The sequence below is a fragment of the Aedes aegypti genome, chromosome 2 (assembly GCF_002204515.2).
Source record: "Aedes aegypti strain LVP_AGWG chromosome 2, AaegL5.0 Primary Assembly, whole genome shotgun sequence".
NCBI lineage: Eukaryota > Metazoa > Arthropoda > Insecta > Diptera > Culicidae > Aedes > Aedes aegypti.
In genome coordinates, this window is record NC_035108.1 from 69371105 (window position 1) to 69396091 (window position 24987).

Genomic DNA, 24987 nt, shown 5'->3' on the forward strand with positions numbered 1-24987 from the left:
ATTTCAATCCTCTCTCATCATCATCATATGGTACGAGCGTCGCGACGTGACTGTCTGATGCCGAGCATATAGTGCAGTGCAGCAGCAGCACTGCAGTCGCCAATCGCCAACAACAAAACAGCACACCTTGATCTGCACTAGCAGAGCAGCGGCAGAGTCAGTGCAGAAACTCTTTCCCGCATCGGCGTCGCGACGTCCGAACCGAGATCCACCAGCAACAGCCGACGACGATAGAAACGACCGACGACGGCCGAAGTCTCTTTTCATTCGCCGTTTGGAGCGCGCTCGAAGTGGTTGCTTGGATTACGGTTATTCGGCCGCGTGTATTATTGGTGATTGTGTTTCCCACACCGGTAGAAATCAGAACCGTGATTGTTGTTGCGTGAGTGCGGACAGAAGAATAGCCGGCATTGGTCCGGGGTCCGGTCTGTGTTCTGTGTTCGGTTGTTGGGGGAGAACAAAAATTATTTTCACGTCTGTCCGTCGATTTGGTTTGGCAATAAGCAGCGCGCGGTGACGGGATTTGAATTATTTATGCTTTTATTCGTTCCGGTTCGAAGAACATGCCGCCACTCAGTGCACAGTGGTGAAGTGTTGGGTTACGCCCTCAGTCGAGATATTCAGAAGCTAGAAGAAGCCAAATTCCGGCGGAGTTCGATAGGGGCCTTGAGAGCCCAGTGAAAGGATTGTGTTCTTTTCCGCGTAGAACTAATGTGACTACTAAGTTTTAGTACAGTTGTTGATCCTGGTGGTGATTTGTGGACTGTGGTCGCTGAAACCGTTTGCCGAATTTTGAGGTTTGCTGAGTTGATTTTCGTTGACCGTGGTGTGCCTGATGGAAATAGTGTTGAAACTGCAGTTTAATCCGTCTCTATTATTAGGTGGTTGTTATCGTAAATTACGCTTGATAAGACCTACGGAAACTGCTCTAAACCCCATGTATAAGAAAAGGCGTATCTTCGTTCAGTGATAAACCATCCGTCGTTGCGTGATGCTGTTAAGATCTATTTCAGCAAAAACCGTACTCCGTCCGTGACACCAGTGATTGCAGCGAAGTTTTCGCGGCTTCAAAATTGTTTAGAAAACCGGAAACAAGTTGTAATAAAAAGTGTTTTTATCTCGACTGCAGAATCTCCAGCAGCAGCAAAAGAAAACGCGCCAAAGCCGCTCACTTCAGGGCTCCGAAGCAGTGCAAACCGACTGGTACCCCCTATTGCATCAAGTGATTCACCCGTACGCTCGTTGGTCGGTCAGGCTCCAGTGAGTTCTATGAAAAAAAGCGCAGGGTTTCGATTATATTTTTCGACTAGGTATGAGAAATAAAGTATTGTGCAAAACCGTAGTAGGCCGTGGTGCTGTCTATTGAAACATGGCGGCCGTCGTTTTCCGCCCAAAACCGTCGCCAACCGTCGAACAACGGCCAACAAAAAAGGCCCGAAGCGCCGCGACGCAAGTTCAGTTATGTTGAAAACAGTTGGCATCGGTTTCACCTAACGACCGGCTTCCGTCACCTCCGCCGCCTACTGTTCGAAGGCTGACAAAGTGCTAAATCAGCTGTTGAGAGAAGAGATATAGAGCAGATATAGTGCGGTTCGGTTGTTTGGCGTGACAATAGAAAGTGGCCGTGTACCGATTCTGTTGTCGAGCTTTTTTTCCTTCGTTGGTACATTTGCTGCTATTGTGTCGCGTGTTGCATTCGAAGAGTTATTGCTTGCTACTGTCTGTGCAAAATTTTATTGTTTGAAGAAGAAAAGATAACCGAACGAAGAGAGTAGACGTCCGGCTCTGAGCTCCTACGAGTCAAGGTTATTTGGATATTGCCAAACTCAACCTCCTGTCTTTGTGGAGTCTTTATGCCGCAGTGTGGCTTTACCGGTTTTTTGGGGCTTTGATGTGATTCTCTTATACTTTATGTGTTTGATGTGATGTGCTTGATACACGAGATCACCCGCAGCTACTAGTGTTATGTTGTGTGAGTTCTATAGAAGAAGACGAAAATTACGATAACGATATTGAAGCAAAGTACATACCGATAAAGTGTGTGTCGACGACAGCAACCCAGCAAGTCAAGGCAGCAGTGTTTGTTCAGGTGAGTCAACACGTTTATGTTGTTTGATGGTCCTTTATAACATCAAGATTGTTCTTGGCACATGGCGTATTCTCTTGTGATATACAAGTTGTATTTACAAGTCATTTATAACTCATATCTTCTTAACTCTTTTAGAGACCATTGAGTTAGGGAAATATCGAGTTATAGAACACAAATTCAGTGCAACTGCGGTTCAAAGGATCATCGAAGTAGCCATGAAAACCAACCTATATGTGCTATGGTTTTATAACTTGATATTAAGCATATCGAGTAAGAGGAGAGTTGACTGTATTACGGATTTATAGACCAATTTAGGTTTTAAGTCAGTTTTAAACCATGACAGAATCAGAAATGTTTTACAGTTCTCTAATCGTGATGCGTTATAAGGGAAGAACTGTCAAGAATAATCCTATAATCATATTTTTTTTCATCCTATGGTTACCGCTCTGTTAATTAAAAAGGGTTTAAAATTTTTTTTAAAGATTTGTGGCAAAATCAATGCTTAAAATACATAAATTTACAATACTTAAAATACATAAATTTAAAATACAATAAATTTATTTATGAGTGGTGCCACGATTTTGAACAGAAAATCCACGTCAAACTACTCCAAAAGCTTCTGCAAGAATTTGTCAAAAATGCCATCAAATAATAAACTAAGGTATTCGTCAATGAATCCTTCGAGCTCAGAAGCACAAAAATCTTATGTCGACCTTAGAATCAGATCTACTACTCTTAAGAGAAAGTTGGTTGTTAAGGACTAAGGAGTGCTACTAGACATTGAACTCACTTTCAAGGATCATATTAGTTTCATAACATCGAAAGCCTCTAGAACACTCGGCTTTATATTCCATGTCGCAAAACACTTTAAAAATATTCAGTATCTTAAGTCTCTTTACTGTACAATAGTGAGATTAATATTAGAATACTCTTCAGTTGTATGGTCACCATATTACCAAAATAGTATACATCGAATCGAATCGATGCAACATAAATTTGCTCTGCCTCAGCCTGCATCATCTCCTTTGGAGTAACCCCCTTAATTTACCTAGTTACGAAGACTGTTGTAAACTTATAGGGTTAGAGTTGCCAAGTGTTCGTCGCGATGTATCTCTGTTTATCTCCAATTATCAAAAAAAAAAAAAAAAAAAATTGCCCTATTCCATACCATCGTCTTCGATCCTGCACATTTCTTTTTCGTCAAAGTGCTCATACAAATTATGGGCAGAGCCGTAGCGTTACTTCATGGCACCCTTGATGAACCTCCATTTTTGCGCCCATAGTCAAAGCTCAAAACTTGGCTTTGTGTTTATTTTTTTACAAAAAAAAAAAAAAAATAGGTTCAATTTAACGTTAAAGTTATCCCAAGAATTACAAAGAGTTACCTTTTGATGTTTTATGAAATTAAATCCTAAAAAAGAATAATGATAAAGCTTGAGTAATCACTTAAATTTTGAGTAAATGTAGCAACTTATGCCGTTTAATGGTAGATTAAACAGAACTTGCAAAAGCCTAGGATTTTGTTCAAAACTACAAATATGACCAGGATTTCTTGTGAGAACTAGAGTGATTTAATAGGGTGATTTTTGGTAGCTTTGTTTCTGTGGTTTGCTAAAACTAACTGAGTTCAAAATTTACATAAATTTTCTTCGCTCTAAACTATAGCTCTCTAAAACCTTTTAATTGCAAAACAAAATGGTAGCCTAAAATACACAATTTTTCCTATGCCCGGATTATGAGAAAATGAAATGGAATCCTGTTGAGCATTCTTAAAAAATGCCCTGAAAGTATTTGTGAGAATTCTGCACAAGGTTTTATAACAACTGCACTCAATTCACGGTGAAATTTATTTCCACAATTCCCTTACAGGATTTTATCAAATTTATCCTCTAGAATCTTTGAACACCTATGCTTGATTAAAGTTGTGTTTGACGAATTTGACTACAACGCAGCAACGATACTCCAAGTTAAATTGAATTGCAGTTAAATAGTTAAAGATAAAGTATGTCGGAATTCAAACATGGCTGTCACAATGGCCGGCTTGTGTTCCTAGTCACTATTTGAAAGGCACTAATCTGCATAATGAACGTATGATGTTGATCTTCTTATTTTAAACTTTCTGCTAGTGCACAAAGCTAAAATAATAATTGCACTGATATTTGATGATCTTTAAGTGAGATTTGTGCCTTCAAAGTTTTGTTAGGGAGAGGTGGAGCAATAGGGGCCACCTTCGATTTGAGCTTGAAAATGGATTTTGATCCAGATTACTTCAGGACCTCATAAAGAATGTTTATTAGAGTGATGCAAATTTTGAATTGTTTGCTCCCCTATGCATAAACGATTTTAATTATAGTAAATAGCATCCTCCCAAAGTTTAAGGTGATTCGGAAGAAATTTGGCTGTGCACACGCCATTTGAAGTTTGTATGGAGATTACTATGGAAAACGCCAATCTTTTGTGTTCAGCTCTCTATCTCTTCGTCATAATATTTTATGGAAAAGTGAACAAATTCTTCTTATGTCAAATCCTCCTAGCTACAACTTTGCCGAAGACCACTTTTTGATTGGACGTCAGGATAAATTGTTATTTATCATCATAAAGTTGGTTTGCATGTAGCATGCTTCACCAACTGTTCAGCAGGCAACAATGGTGCTCCTGGCGGGAAGAATAGATCAAAGTAATCCAGGCTACTATGTTCTACAGCAAAAAAGCAGTGTTGCTCTGAATGTAATTGAATGATCATCTCAGCATGATTTAGACTTTGTTATCAATAATAACAAATTATCCTTACGTCCCATCGAAATGTGGTCGTGAGCAAAGTTGTAGCTGGGAAGTTTTCACATGAGATGCGTGTGTTAACTTTTCCATAGATTATTATGACGAATAGTTAGAGGACTGAACACAAAAGGTTTGCCTATCCCATAGTAATTTCCATGTAAACTTCAAATAGCGTGTGCACAACCAAATTTCTTCTGAATCTCTTCAAATTTTGGGAGGATCTTTTTTACCATAATCAATATCGTTTAAGCATAGGGGAGAAAAAACTTCAAAATTTGCATCAGTCTAATGTTTATACTAGCCACCGCCGCGAAAACCGTGCAAAATTCTGTTTTTATACTTTATATATTCATGAAAGTAGGAAACTTTATTGCTACTAAAATGCTACGAAAATCTTATAAGATTTAGGGTGTAAGAATAAGCTTTGCATAAAGTGTCCATTTTACCGAGATTTTTTCACAGCAGTTTGTTATTCTACTACACAGCGTAATAAATATGACATTTTTGCGTGTCTCCAGTCACAATTTGATTGAAATTGGACTATTAAATTCAGAATAAATCGACTTTTCCAACAAGCTTGCAGTCTCCATACAAAATTCTCCGTTTCTTATATGATAAAATACAATACTTTTCTAAACCATCAAAAACTAACTTTTGAGCATTATGAATATTGATGATAAGTATTGTTATACATAAGGACTGTTCATTTAAGAAAGTGGACACCTAAATATTAGCATTTTGATGTAAAAATTCCATAAAAACAAATAAAATTTTGTTTCAGTGTGATCTCAAGTATTTATTTTGACAGCAGACAAAAGTTGACATAAAAAAATTATAAATTCTAAACGATGGGTCGAATTGACATGGCGACTCTCAATTTTTTCTGCACAAATGGTGTACAGAAAAACTGCCGTTCCGAGATTTGGCTTAAATCGCGAAGTGTCCAAATTGATTTTTTTCAACGCTGTGGCCAAAACAGATATTCCTGACGACGTACGATACATCCCAACAGAAAAAATTTGGGAAAAATGATTTGGTATGGCAAGCAATTTGCTCCTGCGGTATGAAAGTACTACATATTTCACGACGGGTTCAATCAACGGCGAAAATTACAGAACTGAATGCATTAAAAAATGGCTTCTGCCCATCTACTGAAAGCATACCATGCCTCCATTGTTTTTGCCAGACCTAGCATCGGCTCACTATGCTTCAGCTACTTTGGAGATGCTCAAGAAGGAATAAGTCGAATTTGTAGAAAAATGATCGAATCCATCAAATTGCTCAGAACTACGCCTCATTGAAACATATTGGGCAATAATCAAACGGCATCTTAAGAAGGATGGAAGAGAAGCAAGCTCCATCACGTTGATTTCCATGTATTTTAGGTAAACTCATGAATTTGTTCGAAAATAAACAGTTTACTGTAAAAAACACGTGTCCACTTTCTTAAATGAACAGTCCTTATGAAGTTTGAATTCTGTGTCAGCAAATAAATTTCCATACAAGTTGGCAAACTTGCATGCAAGTTGGCTGAAACACTCAAACACTCAAGCCAATCTCTCAGAAACTAGACATGCTATAATATTTTTGAAAACGGAAATAGATTCAGCAACCCTTAAATCAGCAAAAAACGGTATGTTGATGCTTGAAACAAAAACGTGTTCTACAGTGATAGTTGACATCGTTTAGGCATAGGGGAGCAAAAACCTTAAAATTTGCCTCAGTCTAATATGCACTATACTAAGGATAAGTGTGATGACACAATAGATGTCAAAACTGGTCGCAGTGACCGACCTGAACAAAATAAAAATAAAAATAAAAATAAAAATGGAAAACAATTACAAATTCTCAAACTTTTAAACTTAATTTCAAAAACTTTAGCCCATTTGCAACCTTGTTTGTTGAGCACTTTTTATAAAAGCATTTTTTGGTAAACAAAACCGTCGAAAAGGATGGGCCAATAAAGCTAATAAGAATCTTACACCAGTTCCTCTCAGGGCAACTCTTAAATTTGTCAAATCATTTTGTAAGAATATTTAATATTAAATCCAAAAAATATTATTAAAAATTTCATGAGAAATTCTGTCAAAAGTTTTTGAACTATACCTACAGAAAAGCTTGGAGAGTTCGACCAACAATTTCACGAAGGACAGTCTAATATTTTCCAAGAAATGTCATTTTAAATTTTTAATGTTTTTTCTTGAGATTCTCCAAGAATTATTACAGGGATTCTTCTCGAAACTTTCCATGAATATGTTTAAGTATTTCTCTAGATATTCTTCTAGATTTTTTTTCGTCAACTTCTCCAAGACCAAGAGCTGGTTAGGAATATTAAAAGTGATGTCTCTCGAATAGGATATAGGAATTACCATGGCACAACATTTTTGAGCTCCTACAGAGGTTTGTGCTTTTCTAGAATTTATAACAATATTTTACAAACACTCAGGGATTTATTAAATCTAGTGATTTCCTACTTGAAAATTATGTTATATTATTTCAGGACTTCACAATTAATTTGGGTAAGAGCTTTACATCGATGATGTACCAAAAAATGGGATTCCACATTCCTCCATAGAATTTTCATCAGAATTTTCTGTGGCTGTGTAGAATTCTGGATAAATTTCACAAGAAAGTCCTGAAGAAGCTCTTGTGGAAATTTTAGAGGAATTATTGGGAAAATTTGTGTAGAAATCCCAGAATGTATATCTGATGGAATCTTTGAAAGTAAACTAGTATTTTGGAGCAATTTCTAAAGATGTCCTTGTATAAATTGATGCACAGCACAGAATTTTCAATAGAAATTCAGTGGTCTTGAAGACCTCAGCTCACTGGAGTAGTTGCCGCCGCAATTCCTTATGAATCTAAGAAAGAAACTCTAGAGGAATGTTTAAAAGTGTTCTCAGAGGTATATCTGGAATAACGTTTGGACAAATTCTTCTAGATAATAAAAAAAGACAATTTACACCGTCTTCAGCCAAAGGCTGCACAGATTGAACAATCACGAACATTAGGCAACGGACAACACGGAACACCCAGTAGCCCAGTGATGGATTTTCCGTTTGACGAAAAGTTTCCACCGACTGGAGCGGGAATCGAACCCAAGCTTCGTGGCGCACAGCGCCTAAACGACTGACGCCGTTAACCGCACGGCCACGAAGCCTACAAATTTTAAGCAACTCTTCGAGGAATGTCTGGAGAAATCCATAAATCTTGAAATAATAACCAGAGAAACTTCTGACGGATTCTCGTTCAATCAAATTCGTTACATGTAAAACTAGGTGATTGGTCTTATGTCCATGTCGGAATCCGAACTGTTCAGTAGTAGAATTTAATTGTCATTCTGTTCAAATCAACTTTACTAATTGAAGAATTTTGAAATTGATACAAAGCTGACGTTTTTTCATATTCCACGAAATATGCCGTCTGAAAACATTTGTTAAATATATTAACCTTTAGGTTACCGGCCTCCGACAAGACATTTTCAAACAGCTGCCATTTCGTCAATTTCCATTCGATTTTTTTGAAACTACCCTCAGTTTACTTTAAAAAGGTTTCAGTTATTTGTCATAAATGGACAATTTTGTATTCGGAACCACGCCGGACATATTCAGGGTTGTACTGGGGTCACGAGGGTGCCAAATTTGGAAAGTGTGATTTTTTTTTTCATTTACAACACTAAAGTTTTTGTGTAAAATGTGAGATAATGGTCGATTGTCATCATTTCAACATAATTTGAATAAGTGAACCGTTCCGGAACATCGTAGCACGTTCCGCCAGGGCCAGTTTGGGGACATTTCCGTTTCATGTCCAAAACATACCGTGCGACGTCTCAATCTTCGTGAATTTGAGAGATCTTGTCAATACAGAAGAAAAACCCCGGTAAAAACACATATGGCCACTTCAGATCTCCTGGCACAGGTTCCACGAGGGCCTCTTTGGGGACATTTCCGTTTTATGTCCCAAAGATACTGTGCGACGTCTCAAATTTCTTGAATTCGGGAGAACATGTCAATAAAGGAAGAATAAACTAAATATCCATAGATGTGGCCACTCCACAGCACCTGACACAGGGCTTTATTTATGACAATAGACCATTATCTTATATTATGCACAAAAACTTCAGTGTTACTGTAACTGCAACAAATAAAAAAAATAATCACATTTCCCAAATTTGGCACCCTCGTGACCCCGGTACAATTCGGAATATCTCCAGTATGGTTCCGAATTTAGCATTCTTCATATATGACAAATAACTGAAACCTTTTTAAAGTAAAGTTTCAAAAAAATCGAATGGAAATTGCCGAAATGGCAGCTATTTGAAGGCCGGTAACATAAAGGTTAATCAATAATTTATGAGCTACTATCTGGAAGCTTCTTCATGAGGATGCTTATGATGCTGAACGCTAGATTTCCTTAAGGCTTAGAGCTAGGGTCCAATTGGAAGATTTCATTTTCAAAATTTTTATTTCTCAATTCAGAAAAACGTTTTTATAATGTCCTTTTTACAGATCATATTGTCTTAGGAGCAGAATCGCGAGTACATTGAAAATATTTTTTCTCACGTTTTGATGATAGACCAATGGATTATATATTTGTTTTGAAATTTACCTTTTGGTATTGCAATATCCCTTGATTTAAAAATGCAATTCGTTTCTTTATTAATATCATTCAGAACATTACATTCATTTCTTATATCTACGTGTTCTGTGTTAGACAACACTATCATCCTAATTTGGTAAAACAAATTTAAGATTTTATTAACACTTTGTTAACATTTCATTTGCCGTAGCAGTTCAGATTTTTTACAGGTATGTTGATTTCACCTGCTTATAAGAGAAAAAAAAGCACGTTTCCAATTTACTTAACCTGACTTAACCTAAATATATAACGCATTAATCGTGGCAATAGAAGGTTGTAACGATTATCAGTTAAATTTTGACTTTTACAGCTTTGTTGCTAATTTGTATACCAAAACCCAAGAGGTCCCGTTTTCAACGCAACAAAATGTATGGAAAAAGTTTCACCGACAGAATATTTTAAAACGTTCTGAATATGAAAATATAGATCGTATACTAATCTCTAGCGAGAAAAAGTCCGATGTACATTCGTTTTTTTAAATCGTCTGGTTCAGTAGTAGCTTCAAGACTTCAGTCAATCCACTAAACTGCCCATAAAAGCATAACTGTCCCATATTTATTTTCGAATCAACACCTTTTTTCATCGCAACATTCATGTTTTAATATACACTTAACCACGCATATGAAAATTTATATACTTTGTTTGGTAATGTTGTGGAAAAATATGAAGTTGGTACAGTCCCATATTGAAAAATAAAGGCATAAAAGTCTCTATATGAACTTTGAACCCCAATAGCAACTGAAAAACTGGAATTATGTTCAACTTTATATATTTTACTGATTAATATTAGAAAAATGAATTTTCTGTGCGGTGGAGCTAAATGAATATTGCATTCAAAAATTTACTAGAAAATTATAAACATTTGTATGAAGATGGAAATTTCAAACTTTGAGCGCTGTTTTCTCAATGCCTACTAATTTCATATGGGGCAGTTATGCCTTTATGGGCAGTATAATCCATCCACTATAAGTACTGTTGTATTCTTTAGTATCGGCAATTCCATCAGCAGAAATAATCTATGTAAAGCGCATTGTAATTTAGGCTCTCGATTCCTGATTGTCCATAACATTACAATTTTGATTCTAATATCTAACTCCGAATATTTTCTTTTTCTTCACAGTGTCCAAATGTTTCCCACCTACAAATATCTGTGGCGAATATCGTTTCCTGTTCAGTGAGACGGCGTACGATAAACCGTGATCTCGCGGAAACAGTAACGTGCAACAACGTGGTGTGACAGAGGGAAAAACAGCAAAAAAAAATGTCCAAAACGATCGAAACGCGCCTGCAAAGCAACGAGGTTCGAATTCCGAAGAAGACGGAATTCGACGTGTCCTCGTCGGCAGCGCCCAGTCAATACTTCAAGAGTTCCTTCGCCCGGTCGCTGTCCTTTAGCCAGAGTGGAGGCAGCCCCTATGGAGCTGGCGGTTCCGATCAGCACCATTTCACTCGATCCCTGGACTTCGAGGTGAACTTCGGGTTGGCCACCATTCCGGATCAACCGTCTTCAGCTGTTAGTTCGTCGCAAACTACACCGTCCGCTTCGCCGGTTTACGATCCGGAACGCGATGGGACCAATGCCAGAACTAAACTGGTGAACGGAATCGCCACCAGCAACGGAGGGGTCGTCAAGACGCTGTGGAACTACTCCAAGGGATCGGTGAGTATTTTTAGATATGGTGGTGGCAGAGCGTTTGTTTATGAATAGCTTTTGTTTCCCCGTATGGTAATTTCGGAAGTCTTTCCCTAATGACCGTGCATCGACCCAGTTTCGTCATGATTGTGAAGGGGAATCATCACGTTCATGGGTGATCGGGGAGAATGGTTATTCTCTGCTGCAGAGTTTCCCAAGTTAGTTGTTTTCCTACCCACATATATAAACAGAAAATCGAAGCATTGTCTTAGGGACAAGCTTATTATCTTCAAACAAATTTTCGGGCTGGACTCAAAATTGAATTGTGAAGATGATGCTTAAGCTCCCTCCCTGGTATAGTACTAATGAATTACATAGAATATCCAATGTTGAATATTGGAGCAAATGTCAAGTAAAATTGGTAATAAATTTAGATAAAAACCATTGCTCAGGGAAGTCAAGACAATTTCCATTACGAAAAGATCCTGCACCGACCTAGAATCGAACCCAGACACCTTCAGCATGACTTTGCTTTGTAGCCGCGGACTATAACCACTAGGCTAATAAAGGCCCCTTTTTCTCTTGAAAGCAGGTGAATTCAATTTAGATATGAAATATAAATGTAATGTTTGAAATGACACAGATAAAGGAATTAGATAAATCTTTTCAAGAATTGAAACTTTAACATGCTTTCAACAGTGCCGTCAAACTTGCAACAGGGGAAACCAAAAATGTAATTCTTCCGTAAAATTGGGAACCCCATCCTCGATGCATTTGGAGTGCACCAGCAAGCAACACCGGAGTGACTCTAATTTGTTAGTGTCAATCAGCTCAAATAACATCGCTATAAAGTTTCGGAAGCGGGTTACACTCGACTCGCCAAGATACCCATACCCAAAAAACAGACAAACGGAGAAAGCCAATAATCAAACGATCAGCTCGCGCGGCGCTGAGATGATGTGCCGAAATTTTCTTCTCGACTTTGGTAGCCAAAATATCACGCAATCGCGGTGAATCTTTCCATGCGACGCCTCGAACGTTGGCGTTGCACAGTGGTTATCGACCATGGCCAAAAATCTAAAATGAGCTGTCATGTTTCTACTATCTTCATTGTGAAGATGAATTGAAGCCAAACCTCAAATTTTCAAAAGCACAAATCTGGAGAACTTACTGACGGTAATCAATCGATCAGAATTATGATAATTTGAGCATTGGATTCGATTCAACTTCACCTTAAACCTTAAACCTTGCCTCCAAAACGTATATAATGAAAAAAAAAAAAAAAAAAAAAATGTTGCTCTCTTATATCTATGGGAAATTTTATAAAGGTTTCATCAAGAACAAGCAATTGTATGTATTTTGAGAAAAAGATATTTTTGGCCGCTTCGTAGAACAAACCACTGTGCGTTGGTTGACTCTTAGATCTTAGAATCGCCTCTTTTTCACTTATAGATCGTGTGTGGTGGCGTGCAGCTAATGTCGGCATGCCGCCGGAGAAGATAGCGCATTCCTTCGCGCCTCGTCGTCATCATCAACGTTCCGGGTCGATTACGTCGGTTCTGGGATGAAGATGACGCTCGCGGCAACCGACCAGCACCAATTAAGTTTGGGGCCATCATTTGAGCGGCGAGAGAGGTGCAGAGTGAAATGCATCTGTTTGATTCGATGCCCAGAGGCCAGCCAGAGCAGAGCAGAGCATCAAGCCCCCGGAATTTGTGCGTGTGGATCCGCGCGAAAATATCTTTTCCTTCTGGCACCACCGAAAATGAAAAGAAAAGACTGCGACTCCACGCGAGTGGAGGAACGAAAATTTATTACTCATAAAATCATTAGCATGGGGTTTGGGGGGATGGGAGGGTGATTTGAGTTTGTTAGTCGGTGGCAAATGTGGAGGAAATAATCACGATCTTGTCGCGAAGCGATGTGGTCGAAAGGAACGAAGTGATCCGAGGGGCCTGATGAACTCTGCAGTATGTATAACGATCAGAATTTATCGGCAGCAACATTTGAAAAGGGTGTCAGCGGTTTCTGTAATATTATAATACAAATTGAACCGACTCTTAGATGAACATTGAAGAAAATTGAAAAAAAAAAAATCCTGGTGATCAGAATAAGTTTCCACTATGGGATGATGAGTTTGTAATTGCATTCCAGTACAAACGTGTTTTGAACATTTTTCAAAATTTCTCCATAGTAATTTCCTCATAAACCTACATTGTCTTTGGACCACCTTTAAATCATCAACTTGCAAGCTGACAATTTCACAGAACACCATTTTTATGGTAAGGAAGATATGGGAGATTGAGTTTTCATTTTTTTTTCAGTTTTCAACTGCCCTAGTCTGGCATACACCACATAAATTTACACAACTACTGAGTTTGTGGTTAAAATCATGAAGAGATTCTTAACAAAAATCCTTGGAACATTATTGGAAAATTCTCTGCGAGTAATTTTGGGGAAATTTATTGAGGATTCCATCGATAAATTTCTGGAAGATTATGAATGAATCCCAAAGTAGATCCGTGGAAGAATCTCTGGAGATATCGATAGGTTGAATTCTTGAACTCAACCAGAAGTCAAATTTTCGAGAAACCGATGGAAACCGATGGCTGAATTCTTTGATCTCTGTGGATGTCTTATAAGGTTCATAGGATGGATTCCTAGCGAAATCTTTAGAGTAATTAGGAAAATCTTTGCGCAAATTGAGGAATAGATGTTTGATAAAATTCGTGTTGACAATGTTTAGTAATACCTGACGTAATGTCACATGGAGTCCCAAAAGAAATTTTGAGGAGCACCATTTGAGAAATGTCTTACGGTCTTATATTCTTATACTCTTGGAGTACTTCCTTATCCCTGTTTGAATTTTTTGATTCTTGTTTGGTCTCTTTTTGGTATTTGTTTCAGGCATGATGTCTCTAAAGTTCCTATTTTAAAGCCCTAAATAAATCGATGCCAGCCCTGAACATCGATCTTAACATCTTTTTATTCTGGAGTGCTTTGAACATTGAAACTTTCTGGAATAAAAAAACTGTTTACCGTTTTGACTCATATTCCGAACACTTAAGGTCAGCAGTGACTTCAAATGCATCTGATAGGCATACATTAGATGATATTTGTGAAAATTTAAATTTCTTCACAAAGGCTAACCCTTAGCTGTTGGGTGTACCGAAAAAAACATTTATTTAGACTTGTTTACTATTGTTTTTACGTTAAAGTATGGAACAACATTTTGATTCAAATACCGAACACTGTGTTCATTCTGTCTCATATTCCGAACACCTTGACTCAAATTCCGAACAGCACGAATACATCTTATTCAAATGAATAATTTCGCAAATAAATTTATCTGAGCTAGTCTTACTGCTCTTGAACTAGAGAATCATCACTACTCCAGAGCTATAAAATAGATTTGAAAACGTTAAAATTACATTGCAATTGACAGCCATTTCGTAGTGATTTGATGACATATTTCAGCGAAACATTTCAACCAAGTCGCCATACAAAAACCGAGTGTTCGGAATATGAGTCTGTTCGGAATTTGAGACAAAACGGTATTTAGTTGATTTTTGGTGCAAAAAACCTTTTTTTACAACCACAGTCGAATTTTCAGTGTGAGAAAGAGTAGTCTCAGAAAAATATCGTGTAGTAATTTCGCATCATCTTCCCACGTCTATATTAAGTGCCAGTGATCAATACAATCATCACCATCACATTCTTTCGAAAAAAAAAACAACATCCACCTATTTCCCGACCGATATTCGAGCGGTTATGCGGATTTTGGGACCAACCGGCTTCGGAAGCTATTTATATCGAGGGATTGTGGCGTCGCCGTCCATCCTCTTCCGTGGAGTATGAGCTCGCAGAGAGTATCTTTCAGTTTGCAATGGTTGCATCTCGGTTGGGAATTCCTTTCCAACGCGATCGATGGCCAGCATCATAGCAAGTACCGTTTTGTCTCAAATTCCGAACAGACTCATATTCCGAACACTCGGTTTTTGTATGGCGATTTGGTTGAAATGTTTCGCTGAAATATGTCATCAAATATCCAGGAAATGACGTCAATTGCAATTCAATTTCAACGACTCCCATTCTATTTTGTACCTCGGGAGTAGTGATGATTGTCTAGTTCGAGACCAGTTAAACTAGCTCAGATAATTTTATTTGCGATATTATTTATTTGAATACGATTTATTCGTGCTGTTCGGAATTTGAATCAAGGTGTTCGGAATATGAGACAGAATGAACACAGTGTTCGGCATTTGAATCAAAATGTTGTTCCGTACTTTTGCGTTAAAATAATACTTTACAAGTTAAAATATACATTTTTAGCAGCACACTCAACAGCTAACAGTTAGGCTTTTGCGAAGAAATCATAATTTTCACAAATATCTACTAATTTATGCCCATCAGATGCATTCGAAGTCACTGCTGGCCTTAAGTGTTCGGAATATGAGTCAAAACGGTATTTCCCTTTGGCTTGAAAATGGTTTAGAGTAAAGTGGGGCGAAAGGTCGATCATAGGGAAGTTATTAATATTTCCAGGTAAACTGATGAGAAAGAAATATATAGCACACGGTGGACTTTCTACATATTTGCAACAATTTTTCTGAACAATTTGGTGTCAAAATGTTTACCCATTTTTATTTGTAGTTTTTCTAAATTGATTGCCTTAAACGAACTTTTTCCCCACCGGTGCAAGGCTGGTCTCTTTTTAGAAACTTGGTCTCTATTTTCAAAGCAAGTCTCTAAATAGCCGCTATTTTAAATGGGAGGTCTCTCGAGTCTCTATTTTAACCAAAATTGTCTCTTAAATCGCTATTTCCCTTGCAGTGAATTCTGATGCAATAGAAATTTTGCTACCCATTTTCCCAGAAATTCGTCCAACGATTTTTCAAATGATGCTTAGAAGAAAATCCCCAGATTTGCTCCAGGGAACCCTTGAGAACTACAAAGCTAGTACCTCTAGTAATTTCCTCATGTATTTTTGTTTTTTTTTTAAACCTATCCTAGAATTTCCTCCAGATAGTTTTTCTCATAATCATTCCTACAGTATGAAACAGAATGAAAGAAACGTGGATGAAACAAACGTTCTTCCGAGAAAACCCACAAAGGTTTATTCCAGAGTGTTTGAAAAAATAGCTTGAGTGTTTTTTTTTTTCAAGAAATCCTGCAAGAATTCCTCCGCTTGTTCATGTGGATTTTTCAAGAATTCACCCACGTTTCTTCCCAAAAATCCGAAATTCCTTGAGGGATCCTTCGAAATTTTTTTTTTCATTTTCCCGGCATTGCATTCAAGTATTATTAATTAGTAATTTTACTATTACTATTAGTAATTTTTCCAATAATTCCTCCGATCATTCCTATACAAATATATAATATGGTATGTCTTCTTCGAGGGTTCCGACGTGTTCGTGTAAAAGAAAAATTTAGGAAAGTTTCTAGAAATTTCGGTAAAACGGGGGAAAGCTAATATGTCATTTTGTATGGGAGGTTCCATGGCCTGTTTCAACAGCCTACTTGATGGCAAGACGAAGTTTGTCGGGAGCACTAGTCTATGTATAATGGAGTCTATGGAGTGCTGTTTGTATGTCATGAAATAGATTGAGAACGGATCAGCGGATTGACGTAAGTTTTTCACTGTTGCACTCGACAAGTGATGCGAAATGTTCGTGCTCGAAAAATGTTCGAGAAAGCCTCCGTAATAATTGGAAAACCCGTAGAAGATTATTTTGTATGGGGGATTACATGACGTTTAACAACTGCCTACTCGATGGAAAGACAAAGTTTGCTAGGACAAAAAAAAATAAATTAAAGATAAATAAATAGATCTCAGAGAAAAGTGTAGTTGAGTTGAGGAAATTCTACTATTTCCACACATCCAGCATCAGAATGAGTGGAAACAGTAGAAGTTCCTCAACTCAACTCAAAACCGACCAAAATTTCACTTATACCCTTTTACGCTTGAGCCCCTCATACCTAGTAGCTTTCAATTTCCAGTTCAGCGTTAAAAATTTTCTTAGCTGCACAGGGCACAACATATTTGCCAACGGTTTGTTCTACCCATGGTTTTGAACGTGGACGTGCCTCAACCTGGTCTTAAGATTTTCTTCTCAGATTTCTCGAGAAACAGATTTAGGAATTATTCTAGTGATTTTCCCAGAGATTTCATCTGGAATACTTGTAGGGATTAGGGATTTCTCCACATCTCTCTTTTTATAGAAATTCCTTTACTAATTCTACCAGAAGTTTTTCCAGTGATTTTTCATAGGATACATAGAAGAATTTCTCCAGAATTTGCATTAGGAAATCCTTGAGCAGTCCAATGCTAGTACCTATTTCCAGTAATTTTCTTCAGTGATTTCTGCTATTTTCCCAGAGATTTTCCTAGGATTTCCTCCAAATATCTTTCAACTGATTTCTCAAATTGTTTCTCTCGGGGCTCGAGGGGCTATTCGGGGTCAGTTCTTACAGTTCTTGCAAATATTTTGCAATGCGGTTCTCAGCTGAATCCTCATGGAATTTTCAAAAGTTTTTAAAACTCTCTCCACTTCTGTAGCACCTAATACCTTCATCAAGACATTTTCTCAGTAGAAATTGTTACTTTGGAAGATCTTTCAAAAATTCCTACGAAAATTGATAAAAAATAATCACAGATGTTAATACGATGTTAATTCCAATGATAAATTCTGAATAAAATTCTTGACATTTAGCTGGAGGTGTCCCTGGATGAGCTTTCAAATTGCCTGGAAGGAATCTTTGAAGACTATATTTGGAACTATTTCAATGGAATTACTGGAGGAATTCCTGAAGAAATCTTAGCAGTAATCTCTGGAATAGTTCCTTAACCCGTTTAGGCCTGAGTGAAAGCAAGAATGCTAAAACCCTTACCGCTCAGTAAATTCGTAATGGATTCAAATGTTTTTTTGTCAGTATACTGGCACAAATATCTAGTTTCTAGAAGTGGCCAGATGAACGCGGAAATTATCATGTGGCCGGAGTTATTCCGATGGGTCACAGGTTAAGTTTTTCTTAGAGAAATTCCTACTTGAAAACATTGATGGAATCTCTAGAAGAGTTACTGATTGATATTTCAAAGATTTTTTGAGCGAAAATCAGGAGTCAGGAGTGTCAGGAGTCATTCAAAACTTTTGTTTCCACAAAAACGAAATTCTACATTGTCTCAATTGTCAGAAAATTTCAAATTGCTGGGTTGGTCCAATCAAAAGTTACATACATTTGAATTTTTTAAATGGATTTAAAAAAGACCCAAAGTCCTTAGTTTAAGAAAATTCTTAAAGGAATAACATGGGAAATCATCATTAAATGTACTTGTTCGGAATATCGGAACAAGCCTGTACCGCCGAGCTTACCGATTCCCCTGTTGAATCTACAACGAGTTGCGACCGACGACGAGACAATCGACGTGCGTCAAACGATCCGTTAGCAAGGCTACCTATACACCCTTGATAGGCAAAAACTGATACGACGTTTAGAAAGCTAGAATTGATTAGTCACGTTTTTGTGAATATTACTACTTTATTGAACTTTATTTAAGTATAATTCCCTATATTTCAATGCTCATTTGTATTTCTTCATTGTTATGATGGTTTAATGTAAGTTTTCATGCAACATATACTGAATTTCGTGAATTTAATTATGAATTTGTTATCCTACCTAAACATTTATAATTTGATAACCTAGATTGAACCTATTCACACTGATAATTGTAAAACGGTGGAGATTTCGTAAAACTAAGATCCTTAAAAACAAAGTAAGTTAATACAACATATATAATCAAAATGATCCACTGATCTTACGTGTTCCTCAATCTATAAAAGTAATTTAGACGACCTATCAACCAGTGTTGGGAGTTAACTCTTGGCTGCCTGAGGAAACAAGAAGAAAAACTTGTTGTAAGTTTATAGAAATTAAGTAATTGATTAAATTATCTAAAATAAATCTAATTACAGCTTCAAGCTGTCAACAACAAGACTGCTCTGAGGACGGTTTGTAGTTCTATCCGAACAGTACTCCTGACATATCCTGTGTAATACACACTAAATTGTTGTCAAAAATTTGCTCAAAACAAGGTTAATCGTAAAATACCCAATAATTTAAGTATTTTTTTGCTAAAATAACAAAAAAAAACAAGAAATTTTGTATAATTTTTGGAGTGAATGTCTTGAATAGCATTTAAAGCAATAAATTAAGCAATTACATTTATAACATTCTTTATTGAGCTTGAAACGTGAAGATAAACTTTTGCCCCACTTTACTCTACTTTATGCAAGTGCGTTTTGCCCACAGGAGTACCTTCGTAACACCTTGGCCACACAGTAACAGCGCTGGTGAGAATGAGAATTGCATACCTATATATTACCCAACAACTATTTTTGTAACGATCGTCCGCGGACTGACGAAGACGACGTAAGACGTAAGAAATGCAATTGCTCAAGCAGATCAGAGAGAAAAACCTCGTGGTTGACGATCGTCACAGAGTTTTCCGGTCTTGAGTGCTAAGTGCGCACCTTGCCCAGTACCACATGCATGCATATTGGAAACTGAATTTGAGTTCTGTTTGTAAGTAGGTATGTGGATGATTCACCGAAGTGCGTTTGGGGAATGGGATCAATCACGTCGGATGATTGATGATATTGCCAGATTGTCGCCGCACCGGGACGGTTAATGCGTTGGATCGCGGCGGTGTGCACCATCATGGAGGAGACTTGGAGATTATTTATTTTTGTGTGATGTTTTTGAAACATAAACAAGGAGAATTTATGACTTGCGTCTGTTTTGTTGCGCTTAGGGATCCGAAATGTAGGTCACTAGCTTGAGACGGTGGTAAGTTTCGTACGCGGAAGTTAGCAGATCGATTTCTATGAGAAGTTAGAAGTTATTTCCGCGATACTAATCAGTCTGATGTGTTTTATATTTTTTATATTTCAAAATTGTTATAATCACGGATTCGAATTTTACTTCACATTTTGGTATTGCAATGCCTCTTGCTTCAACAATGGAATTTGTTAAAGTTTCGAGAGCATTGTCAATATCAAGTTTTGTTTGTAAATAAATGTTTACATCAATATTACTATCGATGTAAGTTTAATATGTATTACAGTCGGCTTGTAAATAATTGAAAGTTGAGTTGATAGGATTGAGAATCGCTTCATGGGCTATTTCAAATGTAACAGGGACAGAATCAAAATTAGCGTCAGTAACCAGTTGACTACAAAGTGACTAGAGTCGGTTAAGAGCAAATCAATCGTAGAAGGATTTCTAGGAGAGGAAATATAAGTAGGGCTATCAGGGTATTGTATTGAGAAATATCCTGAAGAGCACTCATCAAATTATGACGTTGGATTTCCTTTGCGAATTATTCCAAAAGCGGTGTTTGGTTTAAAGTCACCAATGACAAATTATGAATTATTTTTCTATTTCCGCAGATCACTTTCAAGCAAATTAACTTGCTGCCTGTTGAAAAGGCGAATAGACAGCTATGAAAGCAAATTTACCAAGCTGTGTTTCAACAGACACAGCCAAAGTTTCAAAAACTTTGGTTTCAAATGACGAAAAGAGTTGATGGTTTATACGCCTATGAATGATGACAGCAGCTCCACCACATGCTCCATCCAGTCGATCATTTCGAAAAAAAAACAAAAAAGTTTGGATCTTTTTACAGTTTGAATGCAGGTTTCAAATAAGTTTCTGTAATAAATAATTGCTTAACATTTGTGTCTATTCCTCTTCTCTTCCCAGGACTCCAGAACGGCCTCTCCGGCAGGAACTCCAACGAAACTCTCGATGGCAACCGTGGCTGCTACAGCATCGCTGGTCTCGTCCCATCCACCCGCATCTTCAGTGTTGCCGTCCGGCTCCGGCTCATCGTCGTCTACGCGAAAGAGCGTTGAAGCCAACGAAATCGAAGTTCTACGACTACGAAAGGTAAGCCAATCAGCACCCGGCAGCAAACAGTCGATCATCATGATTTTAATGATGATCATCATGATGATGACGTTTTTTCTCATTGTGCATTGGGGAACCCAAAACAGCTGCTCTATATGAGAGGAATGCGAAGCGCACAACCGTTCGATATTAGCCTCCGACAGCCTTGGCATTTTCGACGATCGCACCAGTACTGATTTGCTTTCATTATTGAAACTGGCGGCGTTCGTCCATCCATCAATCCATTGGCTGCATTCGTAAACAGCAAATCACCGAACGAACCATTAAAAATAGAGAGCAGAAATCTCAGCAATCAGTCAGTGGGTCGATGGCTGGAGGGAAAATTAGCTGGAAAATCAAATCAAGCGGCTGATGGAGGAAGGGGAGTGATTTGAAAGATACCGATGGGAGATAATAATTCTGCATTGTAATGGCGAAATTTATGTTATTTATTTATGTGTAAATTTTAATATGATTTATCGCAGTGCTGAAATATTTATATATAAATCTTCTTCCAAAGAAAACACTTAATTTGGCTTGTCACATTTTGAAAATCTTATGATTTTTTAGCAATGAGCATTTCAAATTTCATTTTTGACAATTTTTTATGTTAACAAAATTTACTAAATTTAATCAAATTTAAGGAAATTTAACAAAATTAAACAGAATTAAACATAGTTTATTGAAAAAATGTTTGATAAAATTTCACAATTATCAAAATTTAATATAATTTTACAAAATCTAACTAAATTTAATCAAATTAAAACAACAAAATAAAACAAAAATTAATAAAGTTTAACAAATTTAAACAAAATGTAATAAATTTAACAAAATTTAACAGAATTGAAAACAATTGAACAAAATTAAACAAAATCGAACACAATTGAACAAAATGGAACAAAATTAAGGTGAAGATGAATCGAAGCCAATGTTCAAAATTTCAAGAGCACGGATCTGGAGAACCGAACATCCGTTCAAGCTAAAAACTTAATCGATTGGTCACTAGCTGGTGGTGACCAATCGATTAGGTTTTCAGCTCAAAAAATTTAACACAATTTAACAGTATTTAACAAAATTTAACAACATTTAGAATTTTTTTAACATATTTTATAAAAATTTATCAAAATTAAACCAAATTGAACACAATTGAATAAAATAGAACAAAATTGAACAAAACTAAACAAAATTGAACAAAATTGAACAAAATTGAACAAAGTTTAACAAAATTCAACAATTTGGATGGATTGGAAGAACCTATCCTCGTTTGGTTGCCAAAAATCCTACCAGTTTTGTTCTATTTTGTTCAATTTAATTCAATTTTACACAATTTTGTTCAATATTTTGAATAAAATTGTATAACAATTGAATCAAATTGATTAAATTTGAACAAAATTAAACAAATTTTAACAAAATTGAATAAATCTGAACAAAGTTAAACAAAATTAAAAAAAATGGATAGAGTGGAACCTATCCTCGTTTGGTTTCCAAAAATTCTATCCAAAGAACAATTTTGTTCAATTTTGATCAATTTTGTTTAATTTTGTAAAATTTTGAAACGTATGGTAAATTTTTTTCAATTTAAGTATTTTTTTTAAATTTTGTTCAATTTTGTTCATGTTTATTCAATTTTATTCAATACTAGTGGTCCCGGCAAACTTCGTCTTGCCATCAAGTAGGCTGTGGAAAAACGCTTTTGGTCGTCCCATATAAAATTACAGTTTCGTTTGCGCTCGTTTTTTCATCTTTCCCGATGAATATCCTGGGATTTTTATACACACAAACACGTCGGAACCCTTGACGAACAAAACTGAGAAATCATTAAAATCCGCTGGCCCGTTTGTAAGCCATTTCGTGACATACAAACACCATTCCATTTTTATTTATATAGATTATACAATTTTGTTCAGTTTTGTGAACAAAATTGATTTAAATTGAATAAAATTGAATAGCAATTGAATAAAATTGATTAAATTTGGACAAAATTAAAAAAGTTTAAACAAAATTGAACAAAATTGAACAAAATTCAACAAAATTAAACAGAATTAAACAAAGTTGAACTAATTTGAACAATATTGAACAAAATTTAACAATTTGGATTGGATTTGGATGGGTTGGGACTTACCCTCGTTTTTTGCCAAAAATCCTACCAGTCTAAATCCAATCCAAATCCAATCCAAATCCAATCCAAATCCAATCCAAATCCAATCCAAATCCAATCCAAATCCAAGCCAAATCCAATCCAGATCCAATCCAAATCCAATCCAAATCCAATCCAAATCCAATCCAAATCCAATCCAAATCCAATCCAAATCCAATCCAAATCCAATCCAAATCCAATCCAAATCCAATCCAAATCCAATCCAAATCCAATCCAAATCCAATCCAAATCCAATCCAAATCCAATCCAAATCCAATCCAAATCCAATCCAAATCCAATCCAAATCCAATCCAAATCCAATCCAAATCCAATCCAAATCCAATCCAAATCCAATCCAAATCCAATCCAAATCCAATCCAAATCCAATCCAAATCCAATCCAAATCCAATCCAAATCCAATCCAATCCAAATCCAATCCAAATCCAATCCAAATCCAATCCAAATCCAATCCAAATCCAATCCAAATCCAATCCAAATCCAATCCAAATCCAATCCAAATCCAATCCAAATCCAATCCAAATCCAATCCAAATCCAATCCAAATCCAATCCAAATCCAATCCAAATCCAATCCAAATCCAATCCAAATCCAATCCAAATCCAATCCAAATCCAATCCAAATCCAATCCAATCCAATCCAATCCAAATCCAATCCAAATCCAATCCAAATCCAATCCAAATCCAATCCAAATCCAATCCAAATCCAATCCAAATCCAATCCAAATCCAATCCAAATCCAATCCAAATCCAATCCAAATCCAATCCAAATCCAATCCAAATCCAATCCAAATCCAATCCAAATCCAATCCAAATCCAATCCAAATCCAATCCAAATCCAATCCAAATCCAATCCAAATCCAATCCAAATCCAATCCAAATCCAATCCAAATCCAATCCAAATCCAATCCAAATCCAATCCAAATCCAATCCAAATCCAATCCAAATCCAATCCAAATCCAATCCAAATCCAATCCAAATCCAATCCAAATCCAATCCAAATCCAATCCAAATCCAATCCAAATCCAATCCAAATCCAATCCAAATCCAATCCAAATCCAATCCAAATCCAATCCAAATCCAATCCAAATCCAATCCAAATCCAATCCAAATCCAATCCAAATCCAATCCAAATCCAATCCAAATCCAATCCAAATCCAATCCAAATCCAATCCAAATCCAATCCAAATCCAATCCAAATCCAATCCAAATCCAATCCAAATCCAATCCAAATCCAATCCAAATCCAATCCAAATCCAATCCAAATCCAATCCAAATCCAATCCAAATCCAATCCAAATCCAATCCAAATCCAATCCAAATCCAATCCAAATCCAATCCAAATCCAATCCAAATCCAATCCAAATCCAATCCAAATCCAATCCAAATCCAATCCAAATCCAATCCAAATCCAATCCAAATCCAATCCAATCCAAATCCAATCCAAATCCAATCCAAATCCAATCCAAATCCAATCCAAATCCAATCCAAATCCAATCCAAATCCAATCCAAATCCAATCCAAATCCAATCCAAATCCAATCCAAATCCAATCCAAATCCAATCCAAATCCAATCCAAATCCAATCCAAATCCAATCCAAATCCAATCCAAATCCAATCCAAATCCAATCCAAATCCAATCCAAATCCAATCCAAATCCAATCCAAATCCAATCCAAATCCAATCCAAATCCAATCCAAATCCAATCCAAATCCAATCCAAATCCAATCCAAATCCAATCCAAATCCA

The 24987-nt window shown here is 36.7% G+C and overlaps 1 protein-coding gene across 6 annotated transcripts in view; it reads left to right on the plus strand.

Annotated features, from left to right (window-relative positions):
• Window positions 1–255: 255 nt before the first annotated feature.
• LOC5566239 (flocculation protein FLO11) overlaps window positions 256–24987 on the plus strand; it is a 481107-nt gene continuing 456375 nt past the window's right edge. The window contains exons 1-4 of one of the 6 annotated variants that reach the window (XM_021841164.1): window positions 256–1310; window positions 1955–2089; window positions 10626–11165; window positions 20901–21086. In XM_021841164.1, coding sequence (XP_021696856.1) covers window positions 10767–11165; window positions 20901–21086 — 585 coding nt within the window. In that variant the 5' untranslated portion in view covers window positions 256–1310; window positions 1955–2089; window positions 10626–10766. Of the gene's footprint in view, window positions 2090–10625; window positions 11166–20900; window positions 21087–24987 lie in introns of all 6 variants that reach the window. The other 5 variants (XM_021841163.1, XM_021841165.1, XM_021841166.1 and 2 more) reach the window with 5 other exon arrangements.